Here is a 16684-nt window from a genome sequence, read left to right on the forward strand (position 1 = left end):
AACATCTCCACACAACAAGTTCATTTCCACTTACATAATTTTTTCACTTAATTGATGCACGTCAAATCTTGCGTCCGAAAGCTTGACGGGAAATTTTTTAAAAGCCTGAGTCGAGCAGATTTTCGAACCACTTTGCCCGCGATCTCAATGAATACTCCGATCTGATTTATCCGTTTCTTTCCTATCGTACTGCAGGACTTCGCTCTATCAGGGAATCTCTATTTCCGCTACAAATAAGCAAAGCGCTTATCACTTTGTAGGTTTGATATGACGGTATAGCTGTTCCATGAGTATAAGAACCACCTCGAGACCACCAAATAATCTTCTGTCCCAACATTTATTAGAGTACCTTCACACATCCCACCATACTTCATGTCTAAGGATAGTTTAGAAAAAGTGAACTACATCACCAGTGTAGCCTCTATTAGAGAGGAGACTGGTGTTCAAACCAACAAACTCGTGGGCCTAGAGCTCTTCGAACATGCAGAGGAAATCCTGGAAGAGGAGTTCGAAAGAGAACTTGCCAGTATCAAACGCAAAGTGGACTGGAGAATCGTGCCAGTGTTATGTATCACATACACCTTGCAGTTCTTGGACAAATTGAGTTTGAACTATGCCTCTGCTTACTCACTCAAACAAGACTTACACCTCACTGGCAATAGATACTCATGGGTAGCTGCCATCTTCAACTTTGGATACATGTTTTGGGCGTACCCGTCGAATTACATTATCCAAAAGGTTCCCGTTGCAAAGTACACCTCTGCCATGCTTTTGGTGTGGGCCATCATCTTGATAGCTCACATCGGCGCCACCAACTTTGGTGGAATGTTGGCACTTCGGTTCATTCTAGGCATGTTCGAGGCTGGTATCTCGCCAACATGCATGATGATCTGTGGTATGTTCTACTCCAAAGAGGACCAACCCTTCAGAATGTGCACATTTTTGAGTTTCAATGGAATTGCCACCATTGTGGGTGCTCTCCTAGGCTTTGGCTTGGGCCACGCACACAACACGGCTTTGGAATCTTGGAAACTCATCTTTTTGACCATTGGACTCTTGAATTTTGCATGGGCCATTGCGTTCTACTTCCTTACTCCTGACTCTCCAGCTACGGCTAGTTTCCTTACTGAGAGAGAAAGAACAATTTTGATTAAGCATATTTCCAAGAACAACCAGGGTGTCAAGGATCAACGTTTCATTTGGTCGCAGGCTTGGGAGGCCGTTGGCGATTTGCAAGTATACATTTTCGCTTTGATCGGTTTGGCATGTGGAATTATCAATGGTGGTGTATCTAACTTCCAATCTTCTTTGATTAGGGGTTTCGGATTCTCACCATTGTTGACCACCGCCCTTCAGATGCCAACTGGTGCTATAGAGTTCGTTGTGGTCTTTACAGCTGGAATCGTTGCTCTTAAAGTGCCAAATTCTCGTTGTATCATTTTCTGCTGTCTCTGTGTTCCTGGATTAGCTGGTCTCATCGGAATACACTTGATTCATGACAACAGATGGGCTTCGGTTGGATGCACTTGGTTGCAGTACATTATTGGAGGACCTGTGATCTTATGTTGGATTTTCATTAATGCCAACATTAGTGGAAGCACGAAAAAGACCACTACTTCGGGAATCTGGTTTGCAGTGTACGCTGCTGGTAACATTGTTGGTGCTAATATCTTCTACTCTAAAGAAGCACCCAGATACAACACTGCCATGACAGCCTTGATTGCTTGTTATTCTGGAATGATTGCATTGGGAATTTTTTACTTCTTCCTCTGCAAGTGGCGCAATAGCAAAAGAGATAAGGAACAAGGTGGATACACCGAAGATATCAAGCAACAGGCCATTATTGATGGATTTAAGGGATTTACAGATCGTCAAAACAGAGGTTTTAGATACTCTTTATAGACTGCGGCTTTTCGTAAATATTCAATTCGTGTCGTAAATACAAACTTTTTGTTAATCATCAAATCATAAACTCATTTTCTGTTTCCGTAGGCCTTGGTTGCATAATCACCGTCGATGACAATCAAGTGCTGAGGCTCATAGTCGAAAGTTTTCTCGAAGTAAGCCCTCAAGAGTTCCTTGACACCGGCAGCATATCTTGCCTGAGCATCCAAGGAAGTACCACTAACATGGGGAGTCATTGCATTACCACCACCGTACTTGTTCCTGAAGTGTCTCCAAGGGTGGGAGTCAGGAGCTGGTTGGGGGTACCACACATCTCCACCATATCCTCTCAATTTACCCAGAGTAACAGCATCCGCTACATCTTGTTCGATACAAATGGCACCTCTGGCCGTATTGACCAACCAAGCACCATCTTTCATGTGGCTTATCATCTCTTTGTTGAACAAACCCTTGCTTCCTTCGTGCAAAGGACAATTGATGGTGACCACATCAGCTTGGGAGAGCATATCTTCCAATTTCTCAACTCTGTGAAGAATGTCACCTTTGCCGTTGAATAATTCGGACGCCTTATTGATTTTCTCGGCAGCAGCAGCAGGCAAGTCCTGATAATCATAGTACAAGAGCTTCTTTGGATTGAACGCAACAAGTCTTTCCAAAACACGATATCCAATACGACCACATCCCACGGTAGCTACCACCTTATCTTCCAAGTCGTAGGTATCCTTGGCTACAGCGGCAATGTCCCAACCGCCAGCCATAGCCTGTTCATGGGCTGGCACAAAGTTTCTGACCAAGTCCAAGATTGTCATGACGACATGCTCGGCCACGGAGACAACGTTGGAACCGGTAACCTCTGCTACAGTAATTTTGCGTTCATTGGCAGCGTTCAAATCAACATGATCCGAGCCCACACCGGCAGTGATGCAAATCTTCAACTTGGGAGCCTCTGCAATTCTCTCTTTGGTGATATAGGCTGGATAGAAGGGAGTGGTGATCACCACCTCTGCGTCTTCCAAGTGCTTGTCAACCTCAGAAGAGCCAACGGGATCCTTGGATGTGGTGGAAACCAATTCGTATCCATAGGACTCAACAAAGTCACGGATTCCCAATTCGTTTTCAATACATCCAAGAAGTTTAGGTTCCTGGCGTGCGTGATCTTTACCCTCGTAGAGGACAAGAAGGACCTTGGGCTTGGACATTTTCGAGTGGAGTGGAAATGAAATCGAGTGCTGTTTTACTGATAAGTAGTATCACTCTAATAAGTGAGTGAACTTGTTAAGTAATAGATTACAATACCTGGAAATTAGGGGATGTGAGACGTCTTTATATACTTTCCGATTTGTGAGTGGCTGAGTTTCCGCGCCAATAATTACGGAAAACAATCAGGAAGAAACTGACAGATCCGTATCGTATAAACCATCAGAATTGGGTTTAATCTCTCGGATATCCCCCTAAAAGACGCAATTCCCCTCCATCCCCTTCTTCCACCCCACACCCCACATTTCACTGCACACAACCAGTCCATGGATCGGTCTTGATTGATCATGACAAGCGATGTGGGGACATGGTCAGTCGCGGATTATGGACAGATATGGGCAAGAATTCCAGCAGTGGCAGTATTTGAAGATATCAATTGGAGGTATTTTTTTGTGTCGGTAATCTTCGCCATGTTCAGGAGAGTAGTGACTCTTTAGGCTGGAGGACCTAGAACCGACCTGGATACATCAAATAGGCAGAAGTTTATGGAGAACAAGTAGCTAAATTACCCCGATTTTCGTATGTTTTTTCCGCTCAGGGTATCAAAACTCTTCACAGAAAAAGTTGAAACCCTCGCGGAAGCCGATATGAAGAATTGTGAGACTGCTCAATAGAGTAAACAATCCCAGCCCTACACAAGGTCTATTTCTCATTTTATTGGCGCCAAACAGGCAATGTACAAAACACCGTTAAATAAATGCAATTAGTCGAAGGCCAATTGCTTCTTAATCTCAGCAATAGCCAAACCTGGGTTCAAGCCCTTAGGACAAGTCCGCGAACAGTTCATGATGGTGTGACATCTGTACAAGGACATGGAGTTTTGCAACATCTCTTTTCTGATCTTGCCAGCCTGGTCTCTGGAGTCAATCAACCATCTGTATGCCTGCATCAAAACGGCAGGACCCAAGTACTGCTCCTGGTTCCACCAGTAGGATGGACACGAGGTAGAACAACAAGCACACAAAATACACTCGTACAAACCGTCCAACTTGGCTCTGTCCTCAATACTCTGCAAGTTCTCTCTGCCGTCAGCTGGGTGGTCGTCTCTCTGCAAGTATGGCTGGATGGACTTGTATTGTTGGTAGAAGTGGGTCAAATCAGGAACCAAGTCACGCACAATGTACATGTGTGGCAAGGGGTAGATCTTGGTGCTCTTGCTGGTGTTGTTGTCGATACGGCACAAGCATGCCAAGGTGTTGACACCTCCAATGTTCATGGCACAAGAGCCACAAATACCCTCTCTACACGATCTTCTGAAGGTCAAGGTGGAGTCTTGCTCGTTCTTGATCTTTAATAGAGCGTCCAAAACCATAGGACCACAGGCGTTCAAGTCAACGTCGTACGTCTGCAATTTAGGGGCAACCTCGGGCGTATCTGGGTTCCATCTGTAGATTTGGAATTGCTTGACTCTGGGCAGGGCTGCGGTGGCCAAAGTTCTGCGGAGGGGAGACAAGGATGGGCGGAGCAAGGACTTCAACATTATGGCAGTACTATTCCTTCGGAAGTTACAGCAGTGATCGGTGCTATAGTGCAGAAGAAGCAGTGGTTGAAGAGAAGCGAAGATTTTGAGGTTTCTGTGTGGGATACCCGGGGCTCCGCCTGCAGGAGTGACAAATGGTAAATTGTGCGTGCGTGATTGGTTGACCCCGGAATTTGTGCCCGGCAATCCGAGGGCAATGTGGTGGATGCATTTGGTGCGAGGATCGGCAGAAATGCGAGGAGAGAGAATTTTATATGACTTTGAATATAGAGAGTCTTTTTCAGACTGGCCAGCAAAGTATTGAATTCGTCGTTTTGATAAATTCTCCGGAATGTGTGTTGTTTATTGGGGTGATTGTTTAATAGCATACATCGGGAATCCCGAGCAGTAGTGCACGCGAGTCGGAGCCTAAAACAACACCCGCTAATATAGCGAGAAGGAGATGGATACAGAGAGGAAAGAAAAAGTATTCCCATTCATTGCGGGGGCGGATAATTGAAGTTTACTGAATATTTAGACTTTGAGTTTTTATCTTTGCAATTGGCCGAGCGTCAATACAACGATCGATATTGCACTGTAGAATTGGCTGCAGATACCCTTCTAGCGGATCGTCATCCATGTGCGATTGACTCTACCAGAATTTTGTGGGAACCCAAATATCAACAACAATATCATTTTCTACAGCAAAGTACCATCCATGAGCCGCAGCTGTGATACATGCGTGCTGGGGCAAGATCTTGACTTTCGTTCCATAGGGGATGAAACTGCAATCCTCTTGCTCTGGAGACAAAATCCCGTGCTCTTGACTGACCGATTTGACAATCCACTGGCCATACTTTAGAGGATCCACGATTTTTCCAAAGCCCGGAAAGGGTCCTGGCTCTCTTCCGAGAGCAATGCATCCGGCATTGATAAGCTGTTCACCAGGAACGAAATTGTTTCTTTGAGGGTATGAAGACAAAATTTCAGCCAAAACAAAAAGAGAAGTATTTTCCTCAGCAACCAACCCAGTGCCAACTTGTTGCAAGTCACAACAAGCATAGTTTCCCGCGTGCAACTCGAGATTTTCACAAGAGTCTTCACCAAGAATCGATTGAAGAGTTTGAGTGGAGTCAATCTCACTGGCAAAATGCGCAGTTGGAGTGGCACCGACGGAGACGACAGGACGGAGTTTCAGATCTATTTCGCGGATCACTTTCAAAGCATAGCTAGTCTTCTTTACCTCTTCCACAAAGCACTCTTGTGCGGCAGCCTTGTCGCGTGCCTTGTATGAATGACCACAATGTCCGTACAATCCATAAATACTGATGTGCTCCCTGACATCAGCGCTAAGAGCGTGCTCAATAAGCAGTTTCAACTCAGAGCTATCATACACGCGACCAGCTCTTGCAGTTCCCACATCGACTTTGATAAAAATGTTCCATTTAATCGATTGCAGTCTACTAAATTCCACCATTGCATCAATCTGCTCGACGGAATCGGTCATGACTATCAAAGTTGGCACCACTTTGGAAAATTCGTAAAGCTCACCCAATCTCAGTTTGGCAACGGGTAATCCGTACAAAACATTATCGATTTTCTTGTCCTGGATGAGAGGAAGTGTAGCCCAAGCTTCGGCCAACGTAGATACGACTATCTTCGAGGTAGCGTTGTGAGGATTTCCATCCAAACCATATCCCAATTCGAGCAAAGTGCCCTCGACAGTTTTGTGTGTCTTGATATGACAACGAAAGTCTACTTTCAACTTTGCGGCATTTTCAAGCATTCTCAGGCAATTGGCTGCAAAAACCGGGCGATCAATCAACAAAGAAGGAGTGGGCAATTCCGCCACATGTTTGCCGACGTACGTTTTCTTCAATTCCTCTTTCGAGGGGGCAGAGAAGAATTGGTTGGGTAAAATTTCTTTGGTTGGACACATATGGGAGAGTCAGAAGTGGTATTCAGGGGTACATATATTGGTGCATAGATAGCGGATTCTTGACTCACCTCTATCTGATAAAGCCTCTATACAGAACAAAGGAAACAAGGGGAAAATTAAAGAAAAAATCATAGAACCAAGGCTAAACATTCAAGAAATTGATGACTCGTGATATCTTTTTTTTTACTTGTATGTGCTCTCTTGATCGAGAGTAAGTAGTGGCTTATTGAAAACCAAAAGATTCTATTTGAATGATATGTACAATTTGTCAAAAATACAAATCTCACAGTCTAGAATCAAAACAAAAAATTCTAACCCGACGTTTGTCATCTACAACAACAACAAAGCACCAAGACCAACGGCACCCATGGAGCCAATAACGTTCTTAGCAGCACCGGCTGTCATGGCAATTGTAGATGGAGCGTTGGCGGCAGCAGTAGGCTTAGAGCCCGAAAGCTGGCCCGAAGAAATAATGCCGGCTGGAACTGAAGATGCGGCAGGAGATTGTGCTGCAGCTGGCGCCTTTCCGGAAGCACTAGCCTTGCCTGCGGTAGGAGCTGGGGCAACAGTAGCAGGAACAAGACATTGCTCACAACTGATGGTAGTGGCAGCAGTCACAGTAACAGGTTGTGGGTAGCATACATCAGTGACACATGTGGTGAGGGTCACCACAGTTGGCTCTGGACAATAGGTGACAAAGTTCGTAATGGTACTAGTCACAGTCGAGTTGCTCCACTTCTGAGCTAAAGAAGCCTGGCAGTCTGGAGATAACTCACAAATGACTTTGTGGATTTGAACCAAGTCACACTTGTCATGAGGCTTTTTAGCATCCTCGTGGCTGGTGGTGTAGAGGAACTTCTGGTTCTTGGAAGAGTGTGCTACTGTAGAGTCAGAGCAGAGCCAGAACTTGTCATCAGCGAGAGTGTCGCCAACCAAAGAATATGTTTTTGGCGAAACCTGGGTGCCAATGGCCAACAACTTGGATTCAGCGCCCATTTTAGCAACTTGGCCATCCTTTTGGATAGAGACTACACCGTTCTCATAGTTGAAACGTTGAGGTTGGTTTCCAGTAACAAAATAACTGGTGTCTCTACGATCAGAAGAGTGAAGGTTGAGGTAGCCCTGAGGAGTCCCGTCTACCTTCTTCACGGTGAAGACGACAGACTCAGTACCAGCGATAGCGAGAGAGACAAGAGCAAGAGAAGAGGTAGCGAAAGAAAACTTCATATTTAGTGTGATGGATTTATTTGAAAATTTTCAGGACATTGTGACCTTTTATACCTCTCGTGCTTTATCCTTAATGTTTTTCTTCATTATTAGGGTAGGAAAGAAGTGTAAACATTGGTTGCAAATCCATAGCCTAGCTGCAGGAAGATGAAGATCATTTCTCTAGATAGCCAACGGGGCAGGTAGGCCTAACACGACTCGAGTTAAGAACAATTCTAGTGGTTAAAATCTTTAAATATCTTTTGAATTGCTTGTAGACAGTATGCCAAGGCTCTGGACTTTCTGTTTGTTTTGATTGACTACATACCAACTATAGCTTAACGTTGCTAGACACCTTATGAGGCAGCTCCGCATTCCAAGAATGGGGAGACGAACGAGCAATATTTTTTTGTTGAAGTTATTTTCTGATGCCAATTTGCTCGTTACACCACTTCAGCGAAGCAGAACTTACCTGAGTCGGGAGATCTGCTGAAGGAATATTCCCTCTTTGTTACACTTCAACATAACTTCTTTTAATAGAAGTATTCTCATCGAGCCTCAGCATGGCGATGTAAGTAGTTGTCTTTCGAATCTCACACCAAATTTAGCACTCAGTTTTCGAACTCATTCAAATTTACCAATTTGGGAGTACTCAAGACTGAAGGAAGCTTATCGCTGAATTGCTAGGTGCAAAAAACAAATCAAGATATGATCTTTGGAAGTTAAAGATAATACTTAAGGTTGATTTTTGACGTCTTGTTAATCTGTAAACTTTCATTCCACAAGAAGTGGTTTCGTGGTCTAGTTGGTCATGGCATCTGCTTAACACGCAGAACGTCCCCAGTTCGATCCTGGGCGAAATCATTCTTTTTTATGTTTTTTTTGAATGTCGCTTGTGCTGAACTTGTTTGAGAGTTCTTTATAGATCACTCCGACTCGTTGATTGCGTTGGAAGTAATTGTATTTGTTCATTGTTTCAGTTACAAACTTTTGAGATTCGTAAACATCATAATAATTTAATTATATAAATAAACAGCCATATCTACGCCGTTCTATATTATTAGACCTCAGTCTATTTTTTTAAACCTCAGTTGGGCCAAAGTACTCGGAGTGAACCTTTTGGACGGAGTTCTTTGCCAACTCCTCTCTGACGAAGTTCATGTAGCTGCTTGGACCAAGCAAGTAAACTTCCTTGTTTGCAAGCTCCAAGTTGGAGATGTCTTGAGGTGTCAATTTGGTCTCAATGTACTCCTGGACGGTGAACTTAGGGTACTTCAGCTTCAACTCAGACATCCACTCACCAAATGGACGGTGGGACTCGCCTCTGTTGGAGTTAAGAAGAGTAACGCTCTTGTTGTCAGCCAAACCCTTCTCGATGATGGAAACCAAAGGTGTGATACCAATACCTCCAGCAAAGATGACCATGTCCTTGTCGGTCTCTTGGTAAATCAATCTACCGGCAGGAGGAGCGACAAGAATGGTGTCACCAGTCTTCAACTTCTCGTGGATGTGAGAAGAAACGACACCATCGCCGACCTTTCTGACGGAGATTCTGTATTCGTTGTTGTGTGGAATGTCAGAGATAGAGTACTCTCTGGACTTCTGAATGTCAGAGTCCTCAGTGATAAATCTGAAACCCAAGTATTGACCAGACAATGGCATGCCGATCTTACCACCATCCTTAGGGGTGAAGTAAACGGACTTAACGTCAGCGCACTCGTCCACCAACTTGGTGACAGTGAACTCTCTGAATCCTTGCCATGGCTGCTTTTGGTACAAGGAATGCTCGGCATCAATCAAGATCTGAGCCAAGTTTCCGTAAGCGGTCACCCAAGCATCAACAAACTCCTCGGTGGCGACTTCTGGGCCCAAGAGGTTCTTGATGGTGGTAATAAGGGAGTTACCGACAATAGGGTAGTGCTCGGCCTTCACTTGCAAACCGACGTGCTTCACGACGATCTGTTCAACGAAGTCGTGCAATGGAGTCAAGTCGTCGATGTTCTTGGCGTAGTTAAGCAAGGCAAAGGCCAAAACCTTTGGCTGCTTGAATGTCACCTGGTTGGAAGCATTGAAGAATGGCTTCACTTCGTCGTAGTTGTCAAGCATGTAGTTGTAGAATTGCTTGGTCAAGTCAAGTCCAGACAGCTCCAACACAGGCACAGAGGCCTTGATGTAGTTCTTTTGAGCATCGGTGAGCTCTTTGATAGTGTAGACTTGAGGAGCAGTGGCCATGTTGGATCTAGTAAGGGAGAATGACCTGGTTAATGATTTGAAGGTCTTAGAGAGGTTATTGTTGAATCTCATCACGGTCCGTATGCAATTGGAGCGGCGGCTGGCTTCCTATTTATACTCTCCAACCTGGGGCTGTGGAAACACGGGTGCCTCAGGTCCTTCAGTCATCCATGGGGGGTGTTATTGATGGGCGGAATCGGTTGCAAAATCCGAGGAAATTGCGTGGGCCTGTCTATACGTAGTTCTTTAGTCTTCCTACAGTATTTTCGGTATACAAAGCAGATATTGTGCATACAAATACTTCTTTGCGCACGGCTGCTTATGTGCGCTCGCCGTTTCTTGCTGACTCTGCTCGTTGTGGCCTGATGAGAGCTCCGTAATTTGCCGCCAGAACCAATACATCACCAATAATAATAAGAATCTGGCTAGAATCGAGAGTGCGGGGCGTACTTTCCATCATATTTTGTCTGGGGTTAGATGAAGAAATTGTGGCCCCAGGTTTAATTCGTTGGAGGGGTTTCCAATAATTGTGTCTGAATTCCCAATAATTGTATCTGAATTGGTTCCAATGCAAGCCCTGAAGAATGTATGGTGGGTATAGATGGCTTCCACCGGAAAAATGCAGCTCGGATGCTGGCAATGTACTAGCAGATGACAGCTGACGTACAGGAATTGGCACAAATAGTTGGGATCAAAACGAAATGACTGGGGGAAAAGTTTAATTGGGTGCTGTCAGAAGGTTTGTTGGTGTGGAGTTCATTTCCCTCATGTCATCCCACTTCCACTGGCCTGATCAAGGCGGGAAATAACGGTTTTTGGGCGCGACTGCCAGGCCTGGGCTTCAAAGCGAACAGCCAATAAGGACACCTTTTTTTGTCATGACGGGGTACAAAAGTTCTCATATGGTACTAATGCCGGAATGAGGAGTGGACCTAATTTGGCGATGTGCATCCGGGGAGTTACCTTGAGTTGTGGTCAGACATTGGAGAATTATTCAACGCGCCACGAGGCTTTCGCGGGGTTATCGGTATGGATCTCGTATAGTTCTCAGGGTTATTGTTCTTTTGATCTATTCTGTTCGTGGCATGAGTATGCGGGCCAGAAATATACGAGCTGAGTGATGGCATGTGGCTATGGAGACATTTACCTGAGAAATAGGAGTTAATTAGGCACAAGTTTTTCTGGTCAACTTTTCTTTAGGATTCGGTAAGAATTTGCTCAGACTTCTTAAACTTGAACATGTCTATACGATTGAATGACTGACTACAATACAAAAGATCTCCAGTCCTAGGAATATAGTAGATCTCATCTCTGAAACAGTTTGAAATACGCTTAATTCAGCACTTATTAGTCTACGCCATACCCCCATTTTGATATCTTTATTATCTACTTAAAGTAAAGCTGGCCAGTGGCCTGAACATGCTCTGAAAAGAGGTCTCGAGGAGCATAGTTCAGAAAATCTCAACATACTTTAAGCTGATGTGGATGGCCCATCATACAACAGACCGTACTTACGCTCCGTGGTCCATCTAATATATACAAGTTTCTCTATCTAAGAGCTGATAGCGTCCTGAAGCGCTAGTTTTCTGGAGTGTGTATCGAAGTAGGCACGCATATCATCGAAAGTTTTGTCCGTAGGGTCGAGCTCCATGGTCTTTTTGTCCTTGAAGACAACTTTAATGATTGGTTTCTCAGTAGAGTTGTTGAGGAGCTTGCAGTCCACCTGACATCCTGATTTCAGTAGAGTAGGAATTCTTGCGATGAATAGACGGGCTGGCTTAGCAGTGGCCGTGAACGGATCGAATCTAGCCGTGACCTTCGTGAAGTATTTTGTGATCATTGGGAGGGTTGAAGGTGAAATTTTTCGCTTCTGAGCCGCGACTTGTGGAGAAAAAAAGTACTTCCAAACTACTAACGATGAATTTTCGAATACACAGAATCAATTCAAATAATTACATTGGTTTTTTTTTTTTTTGATAAATACTTGTTCAAAGATTTGCAATGGGTTGTGTTTGACTTTGCGGAAAGACGAATCTAGCGCTTGTATTAATAGGTTGACGTCTAGCATCAGGTTGAGACCTATCTCTAATTTCATTAAAAAAAAATTCAATAGTAGTTCATTTATTCATCTAATAGCTTTGATGCGGTAGAATACTTCACTTCAAATGGAGATATCAAATGGCCTAGAATAGTCTATGATCATTTCTGTGCATCAAGAGAAAATTTGTATGTTCTACAGGAACATCAGCTTATCCTTTGTAAAAATAACAGGCATCAAAAAACTCGATCTCAAGATCGATGGTCTTCTCAAACCAATGGGCGATCTTCTCGGTATCCTCACTAATAGCAGCCACTCTCTCAAGCTCGCCTCTCAAGAACTCCACCCAGGCCTCAAAATCTGGACCGTAGTGGAGATCAACCCATTCTTTATGTTTGTATTGAAGACGAGACAAGTCCTTTGTCTTTGTGTTGTGAACAACCCATCCTAGGTAGCACTTTTCCAGGACGTACAAAAATGTGATCAATTCCTCGTAGGATCTCGAGTCGCAAGCCAAGTAGTGCAATACATCCAAATATTTTTGAACAGCAGGAAGTGCTGGAGGTGTCTCTTTCAACATCAGAGGCACATATCTGTTAAGCTGTTCTCCAGACTCTTCACGGAGCTGGTTCATACAGTTGACAAAGTACGAGTATTCGAAGTTGCTGATAAAACCAATTTGCTTTCCTAATGTCACACTAGCAGCAGGGACTTCACATCTGGCAAGAGCATTTCCGAAGAATCTCAAACCAATTTCGACAAACTTGAGATCTTGGACCAAATATGTGTATAAGATGTGGTCTGGCAAAGTACCATCGCACAATTCATTGGTCAACGGATGCGAAACCGAGGCTTGGAATTTTTCATTGAATCTCTCAAGAAGTTGCTCTACAAATCCCATTATTCTATGCAAATTGTTGATCTTCATTTGGTTGGAAAGTTCATCCTCTTTATTATTGGCAGTATGCGCTTATAGGTTCGCACCCTGCGGGCATTTGGATCACAGAACGTAACTCTATTTGTCAGAAATCAGATCAAACCTTCAATTAAGAAATTCGGCATACTCTTTCCGATAAGGGGGTTGAGGGGTGGCTGGAGAGGATCGCGTGTGAGTCTTGGCACTGCTCCTGTTCACTAGATGGGTATGAGGTCTGAATCCTTCAGTGAGTTGACGAATATCAATCATGCATGGACTTTTTGAAAATATTTAGCTATGGGCATAATATTGAGGTCTTCCGTGAGTTTTACATCTCAGCGGGTTGATTGTTCATTCTATAGCTAGATTGGGTAATACCTAACTAGGTATAACCTCACGATACAAAAAAGAGACGTGGAAATCCTTTTTAAACTTGAGAGTGGACTCTAGCACCTGTAAGTTTTCCGCGCTGGTCACCAAGACATCTTCTTTTTTGGAACGAGTGAACTTGCACACCTTTGTGTAGTATGGAACCAAGTCATGTTCAGCTATAACTACGCAACAAACAAAGAACTGGGGTGCTCTTTTGTCAATGGCAATAGGAGAACTTCGATCTGCAAAAAACTGCTCTATAGTATACTCTAAATATTTTGTACCCATCCGCTTCCCGAAAGCACAGAATCCTGTCAATTCGTAATACTTGGCGCCTGGGATCTCTATCGTTTGATCTACTAAGTGTTGCTCCAGGATCTGATACCCTGCGACTGCGAAAACACGGTTTTGCACTTCCTCGTCAATATGCTCGTTTGGTTTTAGAAATGTGTAAGTTACGTTCTGGGGCTCTAATTCTCCAAAATACTCCAAGATCTTTGGTGGAACATCAGAGTCCTCGCAGTGGGATTTAGGAGAAATGTCTGCATTGAACCTACGACGATATCCTGTTTGGGTCTCAATTTCACTCCATATCTGCTTGTTGCCCAATAGTAATGCGTACACGAAGTCTCCGTCTTCCTTGACATGGAAACTGTTCAATAATTCAGATGGACATTCGATCCTTGGAGACGCAACGATATCGAACCGGTCGCGGGCTTTCGAGTAGCCTTTATTGATTATTTCAGTTAGTACTTTAAAGTGATCTGGCCCTTGGGAGCAGAAAAACCATTCGCTTGAGAGAAATACAATCTCGTACAGCATTGACCTGTAGATGTAAAAGATAAGATAAAGCTGGGGTCAGATCGGATCTGACGATGCGAGAAGCGCAAAAAACAAAAAGGGATATCATTGATTGGGAGGTGAAAATCGAAGGTATTTCGAAATTTGGTTACGTGAAAATGCAATTTTATTTTTTGTGGTATAAATACAAATGTAGTTACATGTGTTCTGTGTTTTGTTGTGAGTATCGATTGCAACCTCAGAGCCGATTTGCGATAAACGCAAAAGCGGGTTTTTACTCGAGAAGCCAGCAACATTATGCAGCTATTCGGACACCCAAATGAGAACACAATGTAATGTCTCACAAGAAGAGCCTCGGATCAAATCATGTCTCTGGCTGCCCTGCCTCTGGCTGCTCGTTCGGGACAGAACCCAGAGCTCCGCTAAGTTCAACTCCGCCGCTGCGGCCCAATCGTCTCTTCTCTAGGTAATCATCATATTTATCCTTTTTCCTGGCAAGGAGGTGCTTGAACGCGAAAAATGCAATGGGGAGGTACGCAATCAAGCAGCCATCCAAAAACAACTCGTAGACATGATGTTTTTCGTAGGTTCCACTCAAGAATATCAAAATCATCTCGCTCACAATTGCAACCGGTGCTGTGATGAAGAAATGGAGATGGTGCAATCTGAAGAGCCACATCGGCGAAGAATGGGTTTTCACCTTAAATGCATAGTAGGTACTGTCGATCAAATTCAGTATGCACCAAGTCAAGATCAACGTCAGATACGATGTGTGTTTGGCGATTTTGGGATGTGGGTAGATGACACCGTAGCAGATCCAGACCATTCGAGCTGCGTTGAACAAGCCCCAGAAATCGCTGCTCTTGTGGTTTTCACGGCCCATCAAATTCACCACGAAAAATGTGACTAGCGGCAACACGGCCACAATATGGAAGAAATCGGCAATTGCAGCGGGAAGAAACCGTCTTCCCACCAACGGTAGAAGAAGCAAAAACCGGCCAAGGCAGCAAAACCACAATGTGCTGGAGAGAATGTTGCATACAAATACCGCTCGCAAGCCTCGTGAAAGTGGATAAAGGGCCATGGTGGAGGAAGTGGCTGTAATGAAAAAGGTACTTAGAGAACAGACAAAGGGTGCACTACTAGCCGTGTATTCCCTGTTTATAAATACCTGGGGTAAAACGGTGGTGGTTGGAACGTGATTAAGGTTGAGTCTGGCGAAAGAAATGAAGAAATTTAATCAAATTTAATCGCATTACTTGTGAATAAATTAAACTCTTTCTTCTTATTTTTTTTTGTACGGAGAGTACGCGTCATTAGATTGTGTTGGACCAATTGACAAAAGCCAATACCACCGGCTTGGCATTGCCAATCCAAAATTAGCTTCAAGGTATGCGAATTGAAACATTTGATGGATTTACATTATAAAAATACATTGAAATGTCAATTGAATATAAATCAGCTATTTTCCCCGTTTCTGTAGTAGGTGTCTCCCCCAAATTAGCCGTAGCTTCCAGTAGTAACTATTACAGCGATGAGGTTCTTCTTCCCGGTGTTTCTACTCGTGCTTTTCACGTATGTGGCAGCCAACTGGACACCTGAGGACTATGAGATCTTCTCCCTCAATGACAAAATTAAGAGCGATCTTGGCTCGGAGGCCACCTTCTATTCGTGGCTTCAGCTTGAAAAAGCACACAGATCTTCCGTAGCTGAAATCAACAAGGCCTACAAGAAGTTGTCGCGGGCATTGCATCCTGATAAATTCAGCAAGAAATCACGGTCGCAGAGAAAGAAGGCGGAGGAGCGTTTTCAGAGGCTCTCGTTGGTCGGAAATATTCTTAGAGACAATTCTTTGAAACAGAGATATGACTTCTTTCTCAAAAAAGGTTTCCCAAAGTGGAAGGGTACCGGTTACTATTATTCTAGATTCAGGCCCGGCTTGATTTTCACCGTAATCGTCTTGTATGTGCTTGTAAGCTCGTTTCAATTTGTCTCGTTGAGAATCAATAGGAAGCAGGACTACCGCAGGGTCGTTGAGTTGAAAGAGCAAATCAAGTTGCAAGCTTGGGGCGGCTCCTATATTCCTCCATCTGATGGTTCGGCTCGTAAGGTGCAAGGACCTGGGGGACTGGAGTTCATTGTGTCTGCAGTTGGTGACATCTCTTTGATTGAGCGCGACGCAGACGGGAACCAGATCTTGAATTTATTAGATGAGAACGATATCGACGTCAACCCAGGCTTCCGTCTGTCTTACTTTTACAGACTACCGGTCGGGTTGTGGAATTTGACTGTGGGCAAGATCACTGGTTACACCATTGATACTACAGTCACCTTTGTCAACTCAAACAAGAAACTGGTTGAAACACCAGGCGAATCCGAGAGCAAAAAATCTCTGAAGAAAAAACTGGCGCCAAAGGGCGAGAGAGTTGAGCTTCCTAATGGAAAGGTCATCTATACTAGAAAGAAGAAATAGATCTGATAGAAAGATTGAGCTAGAATATTCTTCACAAAGTTGTAATTATGTACAAAAATTGTATTTATTGAAATGTGCTGTGGTCG

The 16684-nt window shown here is 44.0% G+C and overlaps 10 protein-coding genes and 1 non-coding gene across 11 annotated transcripts; 3 read left to right on the plus strand and 8 right to left on the minus strand.

The window, feature by feature from the left end:
• Positions 1–372: 372 nt before the first annotated feature.
• On the plus strand, positions 373–1902 carry PUMCH_003283 (uncharacterized protein; the record flags this gene model as incomplete). The annotated part of the gene is made up of 1 exon (XM_063022257.1): positions 373–1902. The coding sequence occupies one exon, from the start codon at positions 373–375 to the stop codon at positions 1900–1902; it is 1530 nt and encodes a 509-aa protein (XP_062878327.1).
• A 71-nt stretch (positions 1903–1973) lies between these two features.
• PUMCH_003284 (uncharacterized protein) lies at positions 1974–3104 on the minus strand (the record flags this gene model as incomplete). The annotated part of the gene is made up of 1 exon (XM_063022258.1): positions 1974–3104. One exon carries the CDS (start codon positions 3102–3104, stop codon positions 1974–1976), a length of 1131 nt encoding a protein of 376 aa, XP_062878328.1.
• Positions 3105–3865: 761 nt separating this feature from the next.
• PUMCH_003285 (uncharacterized protein) lies at positions 3866–4642 on the minus strand (the record flags this gene model as incomplete). Its single annotated transcript, XM_063022259.1, has 1 exon — positions 3866–4642. The coding sequence occupies one exon, from the start codon at positions 4640–4642 to the stop codon at positions 3866–3868; it is 777 nt and encodes a 258-aa protein (XP_062878329.1).
• A 631-nt stretch (positions 4643–5273) lies between these two features.
• On the minus strand, positions 5274–6560 carry PUMCH_003286 (uncharacterized protein; the record flags this gene model as incomplete). Its single annotated transcript, XM_063022260.1, has 1 exon — positions 5274–6560. One exon carries the CDS (start codon positions 6558–6560, stop codon positions 5274–5276), a length of 1287 nt encoding a protein of 428 aa, XP_062878330.1.
• Positions 6561–6890: 330 nt separating this feature from the next.
• Positions 6891–7787, minus strand: PUMCH_003287 (uncharacterized protein; the record flags this gene model as incomplete). The annotated part of the gene is made up of 1 exon (XM_063022261.1): positions 6891–7787. The coding sequence occupies one exon, from the start codon at positions 7785–7787 to the stop codon at positions 6891–6893; it is 897 nt and encodes a 298-aa protein (XP_062878331.1).
• Positions 7788–8556: 769 nt separating this feature from the next.
• On the plus strand, positions 8557–8630 carry PUMCH_003288. Its single transcript has one exon. It is a non-coding gene; the product is annotated as a tRNA-Val (tRNA).
• Positions 8631–8846: 216 nt separating this feature from the next.
• PUMCH_003289 (uncharacterized protein) lies at positions 8847–10070 on the minus strand (the record flags this gene model as incomplete). Its single annotated transcript, XM_063022262.1, has 1 exon — positions 8847–10070. One exon carries the CDS (start codon positions 10068–10070, stop codon positions 8847–8849), a length of 1224 nt encoding a protein of 407 aa, XP_062878332.1.
• A 2177-nt stretch (positions 10071–12247) lies between these two features.
• On the minus strand, positions 12248–12964 carry PUMCH_003290 (uncharacterized protein; the record flags this gene model as incomplete). The annotated part of the gene is made up of 1 exon (XM_063022263.1): positions 12248–12964. One exon carries the CDS (start codon positions 12962–12964, stop codon positions 12248–12250), a length of 717 nt encoding a protein of 238 aa, XP_062878333.1.
• A 366-nt stretch (positions 12965–13330) lies between these two features.
• On the minus strand, positions 13331–14146 carry PUMCH_003291 (uncharacterized protein; the record flags this gene model as incomplete). The annotated part of the gene is made up of 1 exon (XM_063022264.1): positions 13331–14146. The coding sequence occupies one exon, from the start codon at positions 14144–14146 to the stop codon at positions 13331–13333; it is 816 nt and encodes a 271-aa protein (XP_062878334.1).
• Positions 14147–14489: 343 nt separating this feature from the next.
• PUMCH_003292 (uncharacterized protein) lies at positions 14490–15209 on the minus strand (the record flags this gene model as incomplete). Its single annotated transcript, XM_063022265.1, has 1 exon — positions 14490–15209. The coding sequence occupies one exon, from the start codon at positions 15207–15209 to the stop codon at positions 14490–14492; it is 720 nt and encodes a 239-aa protein (XP_062878335.1).
• Positions 15210–15659: 450 nt separating this feature from the next.
• PUMCH_003293 (uncharacterized protein) lies at positions 15660–16598 on the plus strand (the record flags this gene model as incomplete). Its single annotated transcript, XM_063022266.1, has 1 exon — positions 15660–16598. One exon carries the CDS (start codon positions 15660–15662, stop codon positions 16596–16598), a length of 939 nt encoding a protein of 312 aa, XP_062878336.1.
• Between the last annotated feature and the right edge of the window lie 86 nt (positions 16599–16684).

Source organism: Australozyma saopauloensis, chromosome 4 (assembly GCF_035610405.1).
Source record: "Australozyma saopauloensis chromosome 4, complete sequence".
NCBI classification, from domain to species: domain Eukaryota; kingdom Fungi; phylum Ascomycota; class Pichiomycetes; order Serinales; family Metschnikowiaceae; genus Australozyma; species Australozyma saopauloensis.